Raw genomic sequence first — 16,870 nt, forward strand, 5'->3', positions numbered from 1 at the left:
ATGGACAGAGCTTTGTGACGTCACCCTTTTGTTTCTGAAGAGCCGTTCTGAGGCTCGGTGGGAGGCTCCAGGACGTTGATGACCGCCGCCATGTTGGCAGCGTCACGTCCGCCAAAACTCCAAATATGGACAAAAAGGGGGGGGGGCACGAGCGGGGTTAAGGGGGGCGGGCGATCGTGGAAGCAGGAAACTCACGTTGTGATACGTCAACTGTCTGTCACTCAAGCGGCAACGCCCATAATTAGGCGTAATTTTAAGTCAGAATATAATTGAAACCAGTGAGTTGTAAAAAAATTCACCCCCCCCCTACAACTGACACTAGAAGAGAACCTATCATCTGAGACCAGAGCGGTTTTGGTACCAGGCTGTAAACATGTTTTTTTCTGCTGTGAAGTGTCGGGGTGAAAATCCCCTTGTTTCCTTCTGATCACCCCCTGAATTAGTTTGTGAGGAAGGAGCGGATAAATTCTGGTCTCAAAATTATAATTTATTAAACAATGAGGCAAATTCTGAGTCGCAGAGCTCTGGGTTGTTGCACACAAATAACCAAACAAGAACAACACAAGAACAGGACAACCAACAAGAACAAACAACCACACAGCAACAACGAACAATGCAACAACAACTGGACATGGAATTCACACATTGATATACCCCGTGGGCGTTCCTGCCTGCCGGCCCACAGGGGCATCTACCGCCCCCCTGCAGACCCTGGTTCATACAGCAACTAGACCATCAGTGTTTACTGCCAAATAAGGTAAAACTCCAATTCCTTAAATCTCATAGGTTGTGAGTCCGATCTGGGGGTGACCATAAACTGGGCACTCAGGAGAAAAACACATTCCTTTAGAATCTGGCTTTTATCAGGTCAGAGGTGCTGCTGTCCTTAGTCTGAATTTATGACCATCTCGTACCAACCGGAGCTCTCTCCAGAGAACAGAAAAACAACTGATCTCATCTGCCACAGCCTGAACTGCAGAAAACAACGTTATATGACACACTATGAAATTACTTATTAATACATTCAGTATCCGCAAATTACTTTGATTTTCTATAAAACTTCCTAACACATAAACACTTATGAAAATCACATTATTAAGCGATAAACACATATAAACATGAAAACTTATATATCTGAACACACTGCATGTTAACACCATGCAGAATAAATTCTTTCACCCAACAATTCCCTCTTTTGAGCTCTTATAAGAGCTCACAACAAATCTTCCTCGTCGTCACCTGGCACGGGCACCTCTGCTGCCAGCAGAGGCATCTGATATGAAGGAGAATGAAAACCTGAATCCTGCTTTTCAATTGCTGACACAATTAACCTGTTACATAAACAGTGCACACAGGGAATATAACAACAACAACCACATGTAGTCAAAATACCCAAGAATGCTGCAAAAAAAGTGATTAGTGACATACCATACTACCGCCTTCCAGGGTCCAAGCACTCTAATCAGCCAGTCGTCCAGGGGGTTATCTATCCCTGAGTGCTCATGCAACATACTGGAAAGAGTTCTCAAACCTTCTAAAGCTTTAGTGACCTTACCGTCGGGAGCAGTGTTATTGGGAATGAAAGTACAACACATTTCATCAAACATAGCACATACACCTCCTTTCTCTGCCAATAACATATCCAAAAACATCCGGTTCTGTACTGAAATCAAATCCCCATGCATCGTCTGGATATAATGGGGCAGGTTCAGTGTACAGGTGGGGCCTCGCTGATGCACAGGCAACACAACCTGACATATTTTGCTCCCTCACCTGTTTTACCATCCATCTGAACCAAATATTATCATCCTCATATCCAGTAGATAACGCTAATACATCGAACGGGGTGAGCTTATGGACTACAATGTCGGGTTAGGAGTCCCAACATTGGCCAGGCACTCCGGAAGATTTAACATAAGGGTTGTGGTCCAGGCAAGTAATTGATAACATAATGGGATTCTGCGTGCAGCTCCAATCTCTTTGTATATGGAAATACCCACTGAGCAAGATCCGCCCACCTGAGGTGGTTTTAGCTTTTTTAGGTGCCCAATTTGTGTGCTACCACCGTAATCCACAAACATAGACGCCATACTGTCTCCACGACGCATTATATCCCCCGCAGTTGATTACTACGCACAAATCAAAGATGAAAGAGGACTCTGAACCCTTATAGTAGTCTAACTCTATACCTCCCCGTTTCTCACACATGCATCTCCTCCTGTCCCTGGTGCTCTCCTCACCCTGCGTGTGCTGGGCCCTGGATTTGATATACCATTGGATCCTGGAAAACTGACAAAATAATTATGTTCACACAAAAATAAAGTCAAAGATACAATAACTACTGACATGAAAACACAAGCTCCCAACACCCTCCAGTTACCCCACAGTCCCATCTTGTCAGTCGGAGTTTTCTTGACACAGGAGCTAGAACCTCTGCTCCTGAAACTTTAGACCTTCCTCTCGACAGCTGACCTTACTGATGACTGTGGTTCGTCTCCTGGTGGGGTGATGCACTTAACGTCGCCTATCACCCTTAGTTGGAGTGATGCGCTTAACTTCGCCTATCACTCTCGGTCCCACGCTGATCTTGATGGTGTATTCTCTGGACAGCCGCTCACTCGTGTCGGCTGAAATTCACCGTCTCATCCTCTTCAACCAAGTAGGGTAGACTACCTACTGGTCACACTCTTGGTTTCAGGGGATTATTCTGCCCCTTTTATTTTATCCTCCTCCTGCTGCTGTTGGATGTCGCTCAGCGTTCTCCCTGGTTCTGTAGCTGGGGTGCACTGGCTCCAGTGATACCAGGTGTCTCCTTTGCCTTTCAGCCGCACCGCGTGGGAGGTGCGCTCCACCACCTGGTAAGGACCTGTCCACCGTGGCTCTGACCACTTTCTCTTTATCACCTTCAGGAGGACCCACTCAGCTGTGTGTGGCTCCTTCTGGACTCTCCATCTCTCCTTTCTCCTGTAATACAAATACTAACACCAAAGCTTTAAATTCATTATATTATGGTTTATATTAATACCATACTGCATACTTCTTCAGTCTCAGCCGGCCAGCTGGTCCAGGAAACTGTCGACCTGTAAGAAGCTCATAGGGTGTACATTATATGGCGTTATTAACAGAACATCAATACAATAGATAATACTTGAACCCATATAAATTTGGTCTGTGCACAGATTTTAGCCAATTTTTGTTTTAGGTTGTAGTTTCATCCTTTCCACTTTTCCCTGTGACTGTGGGTGATACACTGCACCATACCTCTGTTTTAGGCCTAAAGTCTGCTCCACCTTTTCCAAGTCTAAACTCTTAAAATGAGATCCATTCTGGGAATCCATGCTGTGGAATGTAATAGTTAATCAAACAGTTTATTGTCCGGTTTAAAACTCAAATACATTAATACCTGTCTCACCCTCTTTTTTCTGAAACAGAACACCATTCACAGCTCCACCTGTTTCAGAAACATCAAGATAAAAAGTAATCTAGGTGAGCCAGATCGGTATGGAAGTTGAGACAATGAAAGAGACAAGAGTACAGGAGGCACAAAACCTACATCAGTAAATGATGAAGACCAGATGTTATGTGGTAGTGTGGCTAACATCTCCTGAGCCTTATTATGCCTCTACTGTATGAATGGCAACCTAATAAGCTTTAAAGGATGAAGAATTCTAAACACCTATCCTCTGTGCCTATTCATTAGAAATAGCTTTACATTTCTTAACCATGGAGCTTAATTCTATAATATTATGTGTGGTACAATGACTAAGCAAACAAGTGGCACACTATCATCTGCCATTTTGAGCCATTTAAAAACTGTTCTGGTGTTAACTATACGTCAGCAGCTACTCCCTCCTCAGTCACAAACAATTTATCTGCTGTGATGGACCAATGTAGTCCCTCTCATTAGGAGGTAGAACCTCTCCTGATAGAAGAGATCCTCACACCTGTCATAGAAGAGAATAACCTACAGGGATCAGTGGACAGCCTATAGGGTCAGAAAGACATTATCCAGGGTTTCCACAGCTGGAATAGACTGAGGAGACCGCCCCCTTAAGGAGACTCAGGTAAAAACGAGTCCAGCAGATATCTTCACAAGACATCTGTATCATAGTGTTTCTCATCAGCCACTGTCCAGTTACTCCAACACTCTGGGAGCATAAAAAGTCTGTCCAGTAAGAAAAGTCACTATTAATCCATCTGGGGAGCACATAACGGAGGTTCCAGTTTTGATCAACAAGTCTCTGCCCATCAAATTCACTGGTGATGAGCTGGAGCAAATGAAACAATGTCTGTGGTGCTGCTAACACAGTTTCACAAGTTCTGTGAATGGCAAAGGTTTCCCAAAAGAAGCCAACCGACGAAACGATGTGAGATGCCGGTGTGATCTTTGACAGCCATTTCCCTGGGGAGGATACCAGGGAGCCCCTTGTGGTCACTGACGGGGCTGCTTGTAGGGTCAGTCTCTTTCCCAGTGGCCAGGTTTTCCACAATAGAAGCAGTCACCTCCACTCAAACCGCTGTATCCACCCTTTCCATGCCCCCCTCCCCCACGGCCACCCTCTTTTCCCCTCCAGTTACCTCCTCTATGATATTGACCCCACCCACCATGATAGTGGGGGCGGGTGACCCAAGATGGGGTTAAATACATATCAAGATTTCCCACAACTGGGGACTGTGGCTGAGGTGGGGGAGCAGGCTGAGGCTGAACCACCCTCTGTGATGCAAGGGTGTATTTCTTCATTTTCCTCTGATATGCTGCTTCCTTTCTAGCTTGAGCTAACTGCAGCTTTAATAATTGTGTCTGCAGCCCTTTCATCTCCATGGTCTCTGTGTCTGTGTGTAGATTCATATGGTGTACAACATGTCTCTCCCAAGCAACAGAATCACTTCCTGGTAAATCAGGGTCATTTTTCTGGGCCTGCTGAAGCAACAGGGGAAGCCCCCTCCTCTGTTGCCTGTCTGTACCAGTGCTGCTGGGCACCAGGTTGACTAGAGTTCACTCCTGTCTGTCTGTCTGTTACTCGCCCCCTCCCATCAGGGACAGTCATGATGGGGTACATCCCAGGAGGTGGGGTCTGAGGCGAAGCAGAAGCTACAGCAGAGGCTGGTGAATAGGCAGGCGGTATCTCCGCCCCCTGAGTTCCCTCGCTCTCTACTTCCTGTTTAATGTCAGTGGTACTACCAGACTCCTCACAATCATCGTCTATGCAGCACAGATATGCCTGATATAGAATCTTACGTCTCTCATCAGCCTGCACTGCCTTCTTCAACTCAACTGTCTCTAACACTAATAATCTAATAATCTCCTCCTCTCTCTCTCTCTAGTTTAACTCTATTCTCCACTGTTGCAATCACACTTTTTAGTGGCTTTTATCATCTCCTTTCACTCCCTGTCCTGTCATTGCTGTACACACTGCTGCTTCCATCTTAGCTGCAGCCTTCTGTTGTCCCTCTGGTCCTGCCTGTCCGTAGCAACGGCTCAACATCTTACTCATCTGTTCATCAATTGTCTTCCACGTAGACATGATTACCACTCACCAAATCCTTCTTGCGTACCTGCTGTATGTTAAAATGTACCTTCTATATGTGCCTTCTTCTATCCCTCATTGTGACTCTGGCAACAGAGTCACACACCTTCACTTAAACACACTTTCACACACACACACACACAGACACTCATTCAACCTGCAACACACACACTTAGGCCTACACACACACACTCACTTCTCCGACGGCACGGAGTAAACACCTTTCCTCGACGGCGCGAGGTCAAAACAATTAAACACAATTTTCAATACATAAAACACAACTTAAACATATAACATACAAAAGCTATATATTTTCTTCTCTTTTCTCTTTTCTCGTGATCCTTTTTTTGTCTTTATTATTTTGTGATCACTGTGACACTTTTCCTCTGTGTGACCCTTTTTTTTTATTTTTTAAGCTTTAGGCGGTCATCACTGTCGTTTCAGGGGTCATCAAATCCCACAGGCTTTCAACCGAGCTTTATCTATATTTGCGTCCAAATATAGCGGGGGATGCCACTCCCAATGACATAACGCTCATTCACGTTATTGTATTAACCCTTTTTTTATTCTTTTTATTTTTAATTGGTTAATATCTCTCTCAGTGTCACTTTTCCTTTTTCTCTTTTACTTCATCTCATTTTCTCTTTTACTTCATCTCATTTTCTTTTACTTCATCTCATTTTACTTCACTTATTAAGACTTACAATCTGCCTCTTACAATTTGAACTCTAAAACACCGTACCCATCCTAGTGACTACTTAATTTAGATTGTCCAATGTGCAGAATTTTGATTAAACAGGTATCTGCTTACCTTGTTATTATTGGCCAGCCAGTAGTCACTCCGTCAGGCAAGATGTCATTTGACCCACACTCCTTTCGTGTCCCTGTTCGGGCGCCAAATTGTCGGGGTGAAAATCCCCTTGTTTCCTTCTGATCACCCCCTGAATTAGTTTGTAAGGAAGGAGCGGATAAATTCTGGTCTCAAAATTATAATTTATTAAACAATGAGGCAAATTCTGAGTCGCAGAGCTCTGGGTTGTTGCACACAAAGAACCAAACAAGAACAACACAAGAACAGGACAACCAACAAGAACAAACAACCACACAGCAACAACGAACAATGCAACAACAACTGGACATGGAATTCACACATTGATATACCCCATGGGCGTTCCTGCCTGCCGGCCCACAGGGGCATCTACCGCCCCCCTGCAGACCCTGGTTCATACAGCAACTAGACCATCAGTGTTTACTGCCAAATAAGGTAAAACTCCAATTCCTTAAATCTCATAGGTTGTGAGTCCGATCTGGGGGTGACCATAAACTGGGCACTCAGGAGAAAAACACATTCCTTTAGAATCTGGCTTTTATCAGGTCAAAGGTGCTGCTGTCCTTAGTCTGAATTTATGACCATCTCGTACCAACCGGAGCTCTCTCCAGAGAACAGAAAAACAACTGATCTCATCTGCCACAGCCTGAACTGCAGAAAACAACGTTATATGACATACTAGGAAATTACTTATTAATACATTCAGTATCCGCAAATTACTTTGATTTTCTATAAAACTTCCTAACACATAAACACTTATGAAAATCACATTATTAAGCGATAAACACATATAAACATGAAAACTTATATATCTGAACACACTGCATGTTAACACCATGCAGAATAAATTCTTTCACACAACAGAAGTCGGCCATTTTAACATGGGAGTCTATGGGAAATGACTCGCTGCTGGAGCCAGCCCCCAGTGGTTGCAGCGTGGACTACAAGTTTTGACACTTCCGCATGGGCTTCAGGTCTGAGCCCCGAAGGTTGCCGCTTGGTCATACGCCATACGGCGTTTTCTAACGTTCTAATGATCTCCGCCCCATAACTTGCTCAGCCACTAGTTCCCTCTTTATCAGCAGAGAAGAAGGACGGACCGCGCTGATCCAGCACTGACCTCCTTTGCTAATGTGGATCCATTCAAGATTCAAGATCCAAGACGTTCATTGTCAAATGCACAGCAGAGGTCACGCAGAGCACTGACCCTCTGACTGTGCCAGCTCCCTTCACATGACTTTGTCCACAACATAACTAAGATCAAAGAAAACAGAGCAAGAATCAACACAAATAAGAATAAACCAAGAAATCCAATAAGCAAAATGAGCTGATGTGCAGGTCTGTGTACAGAGGGTGAAGTGCTGTCAGTGTTGAAGGTTCATGTGTTGTTGTCAGAGCTCGGACATTCAGAGCGTGCAGATATCTTTGTAAAAAACACACATGTGCAGGTACTGATGTTAAAAAGTACTTCAGTAAAAGTACAGAATACTCTCCCCAAAAAGTACTCAGAGTACTAGTTACTTTCAAGGGTTGACGTAATGATTTATCATCATCCATCTTCTAGCGCTGGTCCGGGGCTGGAGTTCTGCTCGGCGGTCTGGAGCACCGTGTTTCTGGTGAGTCCATCTTCACTTCCTTCAATAAGCTCAGAGGCCTTTTTCATCCAGGACGTCCGAGGAAAGATTCCTCTGGATGAATCAGCAGAATCCTTCTGATCATCACTGATACATGTACACACACACACTGACACACACACAGACACACACACTGACACACACACAGACACACACACTGACACACACACTGACACACACACACAGACACACACACACACAGACACACACACACACACAGACACACACTAACACACACACTGACACACACACAAAGACACACACACACACAGGCACACACACACACACAGACACACACTAACACACACACAGACACACACACACACACTGACACACACACAGACACACACACACACACACTGACACACACACACACACACACTGACACACACAGACACACACACTGACACACACACTGACACACACACACACACAGACACACACACACACAGACACACACACACACACAGACACACACTAACACACACACTGACACACACACAAAGACACACACACACACAGACACACACACACACACAGACACACACTAACACACACACAGACACACACACACACACTGACACACACACACACACACTGACACACACACACACACACACTTACACACACACACACTGACACACACACTAACACACACACTAACACACACACTGACACACACACACTAACACACACACTGACACACACACACAGACACACACACAGACACACACTGACACACAGTAACACACACACTGACACACACACTAACACACTAACACACACAGACACACTGACACACACAGACACACACTAACACACACTAACACACACACTGACACACACAGTCACACACAGACACACACTGACACACACACTAACACACACACTGACACACACACAGACACACACACTGACACACACACACACACACTGTGACTGACTCTCAGGCCAGCTGCTGTGGCTGCTCTGTTACAGAGAAATAATCCCAGAGTTCAGTCTGATTTACAGTCACTTTATTCATAAGCATGAGGTCATTTAACATGAGCCGAGACCACTTCAGGGTCAGTGGAGCTGAATACTGGATTCTGATTGGTCAGTTGCGTTCTGCCACCTCTTCTTTCTGATAAACAGAGGATCCTGACCAATCTGTGAAGTTATGATATTGAGGATGTGTTTACAGCAGTGATTCCAGATTCAACCCCCCAACCTGCATATGGCTGAACAGCTGTACTTCCTGTTTCCTGTCAACAGGTGTCCTTCAGTCCAACCAGACGAGCGCTCTCCTCCCACAGCTTCCCTGCCGCCACGTTGTCCTGTCCCTCTGGAGCCGGATCCTGCTCGGCGCAGTCGCTGCGAACAGACAGCACGCTGGTTTAGATGGCGTTCATGAACAGCTTGGTTGGGTTCTAAACCACCTCGACCGACGACCACCACCTCCTACCTGAAGTACCGCCCTGACAGTCTCTCCAGGCCTGGCATGAGGGCGCAGTACAGAGTGGTCTGGCAGCCCTGCGTGGGCGTCTTCATCAGCAGCAGAGATGGAAGTCTCAGCAGCACCCCCAGCAGGGGGAACCAGCCCTCAACATGACGGCTCAGCTCAGTCCGGATCACACCCGGGTGGAGAGAGAAGGACGACACACCAGAACCTGGAGGACAGGTGAGGAGAGGAAGTCAGCAGCCGATCACCTCTTTGTCGTGGGGACCGCTGAGTGTCTTCCTGTGTGTGTGACCTCTGAGGCGGCGGGCAAGTTCTCTGGAGAACAGGATGTTGGCCAGTTTGCTCTGTCGGTAGCTCTCCAGAGGGCTGTACGGGCGTTTGCTGAAGAACAGGTCATCGAAGTCAATACGCCCTGAAAACGAAATAAAAAAACAAGAAAATGAATAAAACCTCAAATGTCAGGAAACCCTCAGAGGTCAAAGGTCGTACCACCACGGTGGACCATGGATGACACGTTGATCACGCGGCTGGGGGCGGAGCTCTTCAGCTTTGGCAGCAGCAGATTGGTTAACATGAAGTGACCCAGATGATTGACACCCAGCTGAGTCTCAAAACCATCTTCCGTCAGCCATTTTGGACACATCATGACTCCTGCAGACAGACAGACACTTAGACAGACGGCTGGGCCAGCACGCGGCGAGACGGACCGGCGTCTCACCTGCGTTGTTGATGAGGATGTCCAGTCTGTCTTCGCTGTCCAGGAACTCCTTAGCGAACTGTTTAACGGAGTAAATGGAGGCCAGGTCCAGGTGTCTGATCACCACGTTTCCGTTTCCTGTTGACCGCCGGATCTCCTCCGCCGCTTGCTCTGCCCGGGCCAGGTCCCTGCACGCCATCACCACCCGGGCCCCTGGTCAGCAAAACAAACACATAGGTGGTGGTTTGTGATGCAGTATGTTGACCTCTGAGGGCCACCGTATGACCACAGAGCCACGATGTGACATCACGGCAGGGTCAGAGAGGCTGAGAGAACCGGAGCCGATTAGTGCGGATTAGTGTTTCCTCTGAATGAGAGGGCAGATATTACACAAAGGCTCATGACATAACGCTACACAACAACACACACAGGAACACAGGAACACGGTTTTAAAGGAGGACACACACCCACACCCAGGTCTGACCTCTGCGGGCCAGGTCTCTGCTGGTCTCTTTGCCGATGCCGGTGTTTGCCCCGGTGATCAGAACCGTCTTTCCATCCAGGCGAACCGCACAGCGACACACTCCTCCTGCAATCCACTTCCTGAGCACTGCCACACCTGCGCACACACACACACACACACACATTAAACTAAAAGCTGAATGTTTTCTTTAATGTGCTCGGCTGTACAGCCACACAGCAGGGGGCGCTGCTGCAGCGGTAAGATAATGTTATGCTTCTGCATTGGACCTTTACCAGACATCCTACAAGCTCTTAAGCACTGATACTGAGAATCTTTCACCGTCTGACCCTCCTGTCCCATAGGGGGCGCTCTGTAGATGGTCCATAATGAAGGGGGTCCTACAGAGGCCAAAAATCCAGAATATTTTCATGGTGCCTTCACTACGACTTTTCTGATCAATAAGTCTTGATCTATAACTCAGTGACATCACCAGGAGCCACGTTCTGATTGGACACATCAGCCAGCAGCAGCAGAGCCCCTATAGAGAGCCCCACAGTGAGCGGCTGGATCAGCAGGAAGCTGCAGCTTAGCTCGCCGCGCTGGAACATTTCCACACAGATCTGTCTGTAGTAACTAAGTACATGTACTCAAGTACTGCCGCTCAGACACAGACCACACAGAGAGAAACCTGATCATTTACTCAACAAGATGGATTATTGATGATTGTCTATGATGATGATCTGAATATTTCTCTCACATGTTTTAACCCTGCGGGGTCTTTAAAACATAACAAGTCAGACAGTCACCTGATCTTATTCATATATAAACACCATACTGAGCAGAACCAGCTCCCTGCTGTAAGTTATTGATCTTGAATCAGAAGTAAAATCTTACAGATCAGAGTGACTCCCAGCACGGCTCCACACTTTAGCAGCAGACCCCCCTGACCCTCCTCCTCCGCCCCTAGGTCTGAGCTGCCCCCGCCGCCGCCGCCGCTGCGCCATGGCAGGACCAGGAATCCTCCCGGAGCTGCAGCTTTCATTCCGGCAGGTCAAAACAGACTGAGAGAGCAGGGCCGAGCCGAGCCACCAGGGGGAGGGGACAGATTACCAGATTAGATGAGATTATCCAAACACAGAGCTGCTCCAGGATCAGTCAAAGCAAATCAGGATAATCAATGGCAGAAATCACGTCTGCTTTCCAGGGACCAAGAAACACTGCCCTCTATGGGCGGAGACAGGAACTACACACACTGTCCTCTACGGGCAGAGACAGGAACTACACACACACTGTCTACAGGCAGGGACAGGAACTACACACACTGTCCTCTACAGGCGGAGACAGGAACAACACACTGTGTCCTCTACAGGCAGAGGCAGGAGCTACACACACTGTCCTCTACAGGCGGAGACAGGAACTACACACACTGTCCTCTACAGGCAGGGACAGGAACTACACACACTGTCCTCTACGGGCAGGGACAGGAACTACACACAGTGTCCTCTACAGGCGGAGACAGGAACTCCACACACACTGTAGAGGACAGTGTGTGTCTAGTATGGACATAGAGGACAGGAACTACACACACACTGTCTACAGGCAGGGACAGGAACTACACACACTGTCCTCTATGGGCGGAGACAGGAACTACACACACTGTCCTCTACGGGCAGAGACAGGGACTACACACACTGTCCTCTACGGGCAGAGACAGGAACTACGGGCAGAGACAGGAACTACACACACTGTCCTCTACGGGCAGAGACAGGAACTACACACACTGTCCTCTACGGGCAGGGACAGGAACTACACACACTGTCCTCTACGGGCAGAGACAGGAACTACACACACTGTCCTCTATGGGCAGAGACAGGAACTACACACACTGTCCTCTACGGGCAGAGACAGGTACTACACACACTGTCCTCTACAGGCGGAGACATTAAATCTGGATGAAATTGGGTTCAGTTGATGGATGATCTGTGTTTATGTGTGATTGTGTACATTGCTTTGTGTGGTTGGACTGATTGGCAGGTTCTTTTTATGATTGACTGACTAAAATGAGTCTCTGGATTTTGAAGAGAAAACTCAAACTATAAACAAATCAATCATCCACTTGAAGAATGTTGAATCATGAATCATTTTTAATTATATATTTTAATCATTATATGATATATTTTTTTATAATTATTTAAAATTATAAAAACTTAATAATAATATTTTTCTAATTCAAACGCAGCAGAGAACGTTTTTTTTAATTATCAGTTGTTTTTTTTCCTCAGCAAATATTGTGACGTCACGCCACGTGGCCCCGCCTCGTCAAACAATAACAAAAACAAAATGGCGCCTTGTCCTCAGAGTGGCTGCTGTTCTGGAGCCTCTCGGCCGCCGTTGTTTTGTTGGTGAGTGTGTCTGCGGCCGCTGCAGCCCCCGGCCCGCCGTGCTGGAGCCGGGCCGGCCGCCGCGGAGCGTCCAATCCGCCGCGGCGTGGAGACCCGCGGCTCTCTGCTGCGCACAGGACTTCACTTCCTCGGGAAAAATTCACACCGGCCAATCAGGAGGCAGCGTTGACTACAAGGGATATGACGTAGCCTGCGTGTCAGCCAATACGAGGCTATGAGACACACAGTGGGATGAAGACCCGCCCCCAGTCTGTGGAACCGCTGCGCGCCTGGAGAAGAACCTTACGAAACCGTCCGAGCCCCGCTGCCCCGCCTCAGCTGCAGGTAAGACCTGCCGGCACGGCCCGGTTCAGCTCGGGTTAACGCACAGAGCCGGCCGTAGGCGTGCACAGCTCCAGCTGCTGCCGGCGGGGTTCAGGCAGACAGTGAACCAAACGCACCGCAGCGGGCGGTGCGCTGGTGCGGGCAGAACTGGGTCTCATTCCGGGTTACACAGACCCGGTTCTGCTTTAAGTGGTTTAACTGGGCCCTCTGAGGCTTCGGCTCGCCCCAGAACTGTTAAGTTTCTTCCGCCCGGACGAACGTGCTTCAATCAGCCTCAAAGAGGCAAAAGCCCGGAGTGCAGCCTGCAGGAGTCGCAGAGCCCCCTGTGGCCACAGCCGGCATTACACAAAATGACGCGCTTTGACTCAAACTTTATTTAAAAGTGTCTCTGCGGGTTTCTGCCGTTTTCCTTTGTTGTTGGTCACATGGTTATTTCTGAGCATGTCGTGTTTTTACGACTTTAAGCTGCTACAGGACGAGAAATAAACTTTAACTCTGAGATTTGTTGCTGATGGGGATGAAGGTCAGAGGTCAGCCTTTTTTTGGTTATTTATGGTTTCCATAGCAACATGGACACAGAGTTGTTTATGGAGTGTGAAGAGGAGGAGCTGGAGCCATGGCAACAGGTGGACGACAGCGTGGAGGAGGACGACATGGACTTCATGGACAACTACTGTGAGCCAGGTGAGACACACACACACACACACAGACACACACACAGAGGAGACACGTGTTCATCTGTCTTTCTGTCTCCTCAGTGGAGGATTCCCTGTCTCCTCTTCCTGTCTCAGAGACTCCGCCCCCCAGGACACCCCCACCATCTCCACCTGCTCCAAGAGGTATCTGTGTGTGTGATGTCATCCGTTGTTAGAGCTAAAGTGACAAAAATAAATAAATGTCTGACTCCCTGCAGTCTCCTCATAAACCCACCAGTCTGTTCACATGGTCTGACTCGAGTGCAGACAGGTGGCGATAAGTGGAGCCGTGGAGTTCAGCCGCCATTTCTGAATATTTCTTTAGTTTTGATCGTGTCATTTAAGTCAGTCCGCCTCCATCATGTCAGAGACATCTGCAGTGTGGCAGCGCTTCATGGAAATGGAAAAAGTTTGCATCCTGAATTTCTTCGCGCTGTACATAAAATCATTCATTAATAAATCACTCCTCTCGAGCCAACAACTCTCTCTTCTTCTCGTCCACTCCTACACACCGTCTCTTGATGCCTTTTTCTGTCCTCAGCTTCGTCTCCTGTGCAGATCGTCTCCTCCTCTGTGGCCCCCCCTCCTCCTCCGTCTGTCATCACCACCTCTTCAGCGCCTCAGCTCCAGGCCGTTCCCTCCACCTCCGCCCCGCCCTTGATGGCTCAGGCTCAGCCTCTCATCCTGACCCAGACACCAAGTGGAACGTTTCTCCTCCCAGCAGCTCCGGGGACGGGCAGCGCCCAGCCCATCTTCCTCACTGCACAGGTACCAGAAACAAGCGCTCCCCCTGCAGATCATCAGCTGCTCCGGCGGGCGTCATGTGATGTCACGGCTGTGATGTCATGTGTTTTCAGGGCTTCCCCGTGCAGACGGTGGTGAACCCCGGGACTCCTCTGCTGCTGAACCTGCAGCCAGGTCAGACGGTCCAGCCGCTCACCCTCATCCAGTGTAAGCCGATAGCTGTCAATCAATATTGATCCGATTATTGATCCAAGCTAACAACGCTTCTCGTCCCTGCAGCATCATCTTTGGGTCAGCTGGTACGACCCAGCATCGGCGTGTCCCCGATCCTCCGCCAGGGCCAGGCTGGCCTGACCAGACTGCCGTCTGCCCCCTCAGGAGGCCCGGCCCAGCCGGGGTCGGCCTTCACTGCCGTGCAGCTGCCCTCTACTCTGACCATCCGCCCCAGCCTGCCAGGATCAGGTCAGCCCGCTGGACTCACCGAGTGGAAGTACGTCCTGGTTCTGGTCACACTGATGGACTGTCTCTGTTTTTCCAGCTAACTTCCAGGTGAGCGGCGCGACCACCCTGAAGCTGGCAGGTTCCCCCGCCCTTCCCTCAGGTTCTGCCAACGGAGTCAGAACCACTTTGGTCCGCAGCGGTAAGACGTTCCCACCTCATCTGGCTTCACATGGCGACAGCTGTGGCATGGGGTTCCTGGGTTGTTGTGTCATGTGACCCGATATCTCAGAAGGGGACTTAAAGATTGGGGGTCAAAGGTTACTCTGACATCACAGCCCTTTCCTCGGGGGGGGTTTAGGGCGGCCCTACGCTCTGTACACTGCGTCCTGCAGAACAGTTGTGTGGGGGTTCCGTTCAGATGATGGTTTCTCAGGCTGACGTTCAGGTGAAGTTCCTCATTAGGTTCCTGTTCATTGTGGGTTCCTGAGGTGGAAAGGTGCTGTCAGTCCTGTAGAGCTGCACCCATCCTATTTCTCCATACGACACCTTTTCCAGGTCCTGGTCCTGCCCACTCTGTCGCCATGACACACAGCATGACCTCAGCGCCGACCTTCGACCACCCCAAGGTGGTGATGAGCGTGGAGGAGTTCTACTACGGCACGTTTGAAGGTGACCTGAGTCTGAGGAAGCCACACCCACTGGGGATCAAAACCTGCACCTTCACCTGTCAGATCTGCTCGCACCTCGCAGCCAACAACCTGAGGTGAGCCCGCCGAGCGCCTGGACGCACTCGAGACTGCATCCTTCGTGTGTGTGTGTTCTACGGATTTAATTTGTGTTTACGTGTGTGTCTGTGTGTGTGTGTGTGTGTGTGTGTGCGTGTGTGTGCGCGCAGGTTGATGCAGCACATGCTTCAGCATTCAGATCTGCTCAGCTCAGGAGGAGGCGGTGAGAGGATGTCCTGCAAGTTCTGTTTCCGACAGTTCTCCTCTCTGGCTCAGCTGCAGAGCCACCAGGACCTGGTGCATGGTCCCACCCTGTCCACCTGTAAGAACCACATCTGCACACACACCTGAAACGTGTGTGTGTTTCTCACTCTCTCTCTTTCTCTCAGGCGTATGCCGCATTTGTGAGTGGGCGTTTGAGAACGAGCCCGCCTTCTTGAACCACATGAAGACCAACCACAAACCAGGAGAGATGCCTTACATCTGCCAGGTGAGTCCAAACCTCCGGCCCCCCACAGTGCTCCTCGTCAGGCTCCGCCTTAACTCAGGTGTGTTTGCACACAGGTGTGTTCGTACCGCTCGTCCTTCTACTCGGACGTCCTGCAGCACTTCGCCAGCTTCCACCAAGACTCTCGCTTCCTGCTGTGTGTGTTCTGTCTGAAGGTGACCAGGAACCCTACCAGCTACCAGCAGCACCTGCTCAGACACCAGGTAACACACACACACACACCTGCGCACACACACACACACGGCTCATCTGCTCCTACTTCTGGTTTGAGTGTGTCTCACGCTGTGTGTCTCAGGTGAACCAGGCCTTCCACTGCAACCGCTGTCGTCTTCAGTTCATCTTCCTGAAGGACAAAATGCAGCACAAGCTGGAAAACCACCGCAGCTTCCGCCGGCCGCCTCAGCTGGAGGGCCTGCCGCCGGGGTCAAAGGTCAGCTCC

The 16,870-nt window shown here is 48.9% G+C and overlaps 1 protein-coding gene across 1 annotated transcript; it reads right to left on the reverse strand.

The window, feature by feature from the left end:
- Nucleotides 1-9,238: 9,238 nt before the first annotated feature.
- Nucleotides 9,239-11,634, reverse strand: LOC114448323 (retinol dehydrogenase 12). Its single transcript, XM_028425225.1, has 7 exons — nucleotides 11,487-11,634; nucleotides 10,614-10,748; nucleotides 10,151-10,342; nucleotides 9,922-10,083; nucleotides 9,725-9,844; nucleotides 9,436-9,640; nucleotides 9,239-9,344 (listed from the first exon to the last, which is right to left on the reverse strand). The coding sequence occupies exons 1-7, from the start codon at nucleotides 11,632-11,634 to the stop codon at nucleotides 9,239-9,241; spliced, it is 1,068 nt and encodes a 355-aa protein (XP_028281026.1).
- Between the last annotated feature and the right edge of the window lie 5,236 nt (nucleotides 11,635-16,870).

Source organism: Parambassis ranga, chromosome 16 (assembly GCF_900634625.1).
Source record: "Parambassis ranga chromosome 16, fParRan2.1, whole genome shotgun sequence".
NCBI lineage: Eukaryota > Metazoa > Chordata > Actinopteri > Ambassidae > Parambassis > Parambassis ranga.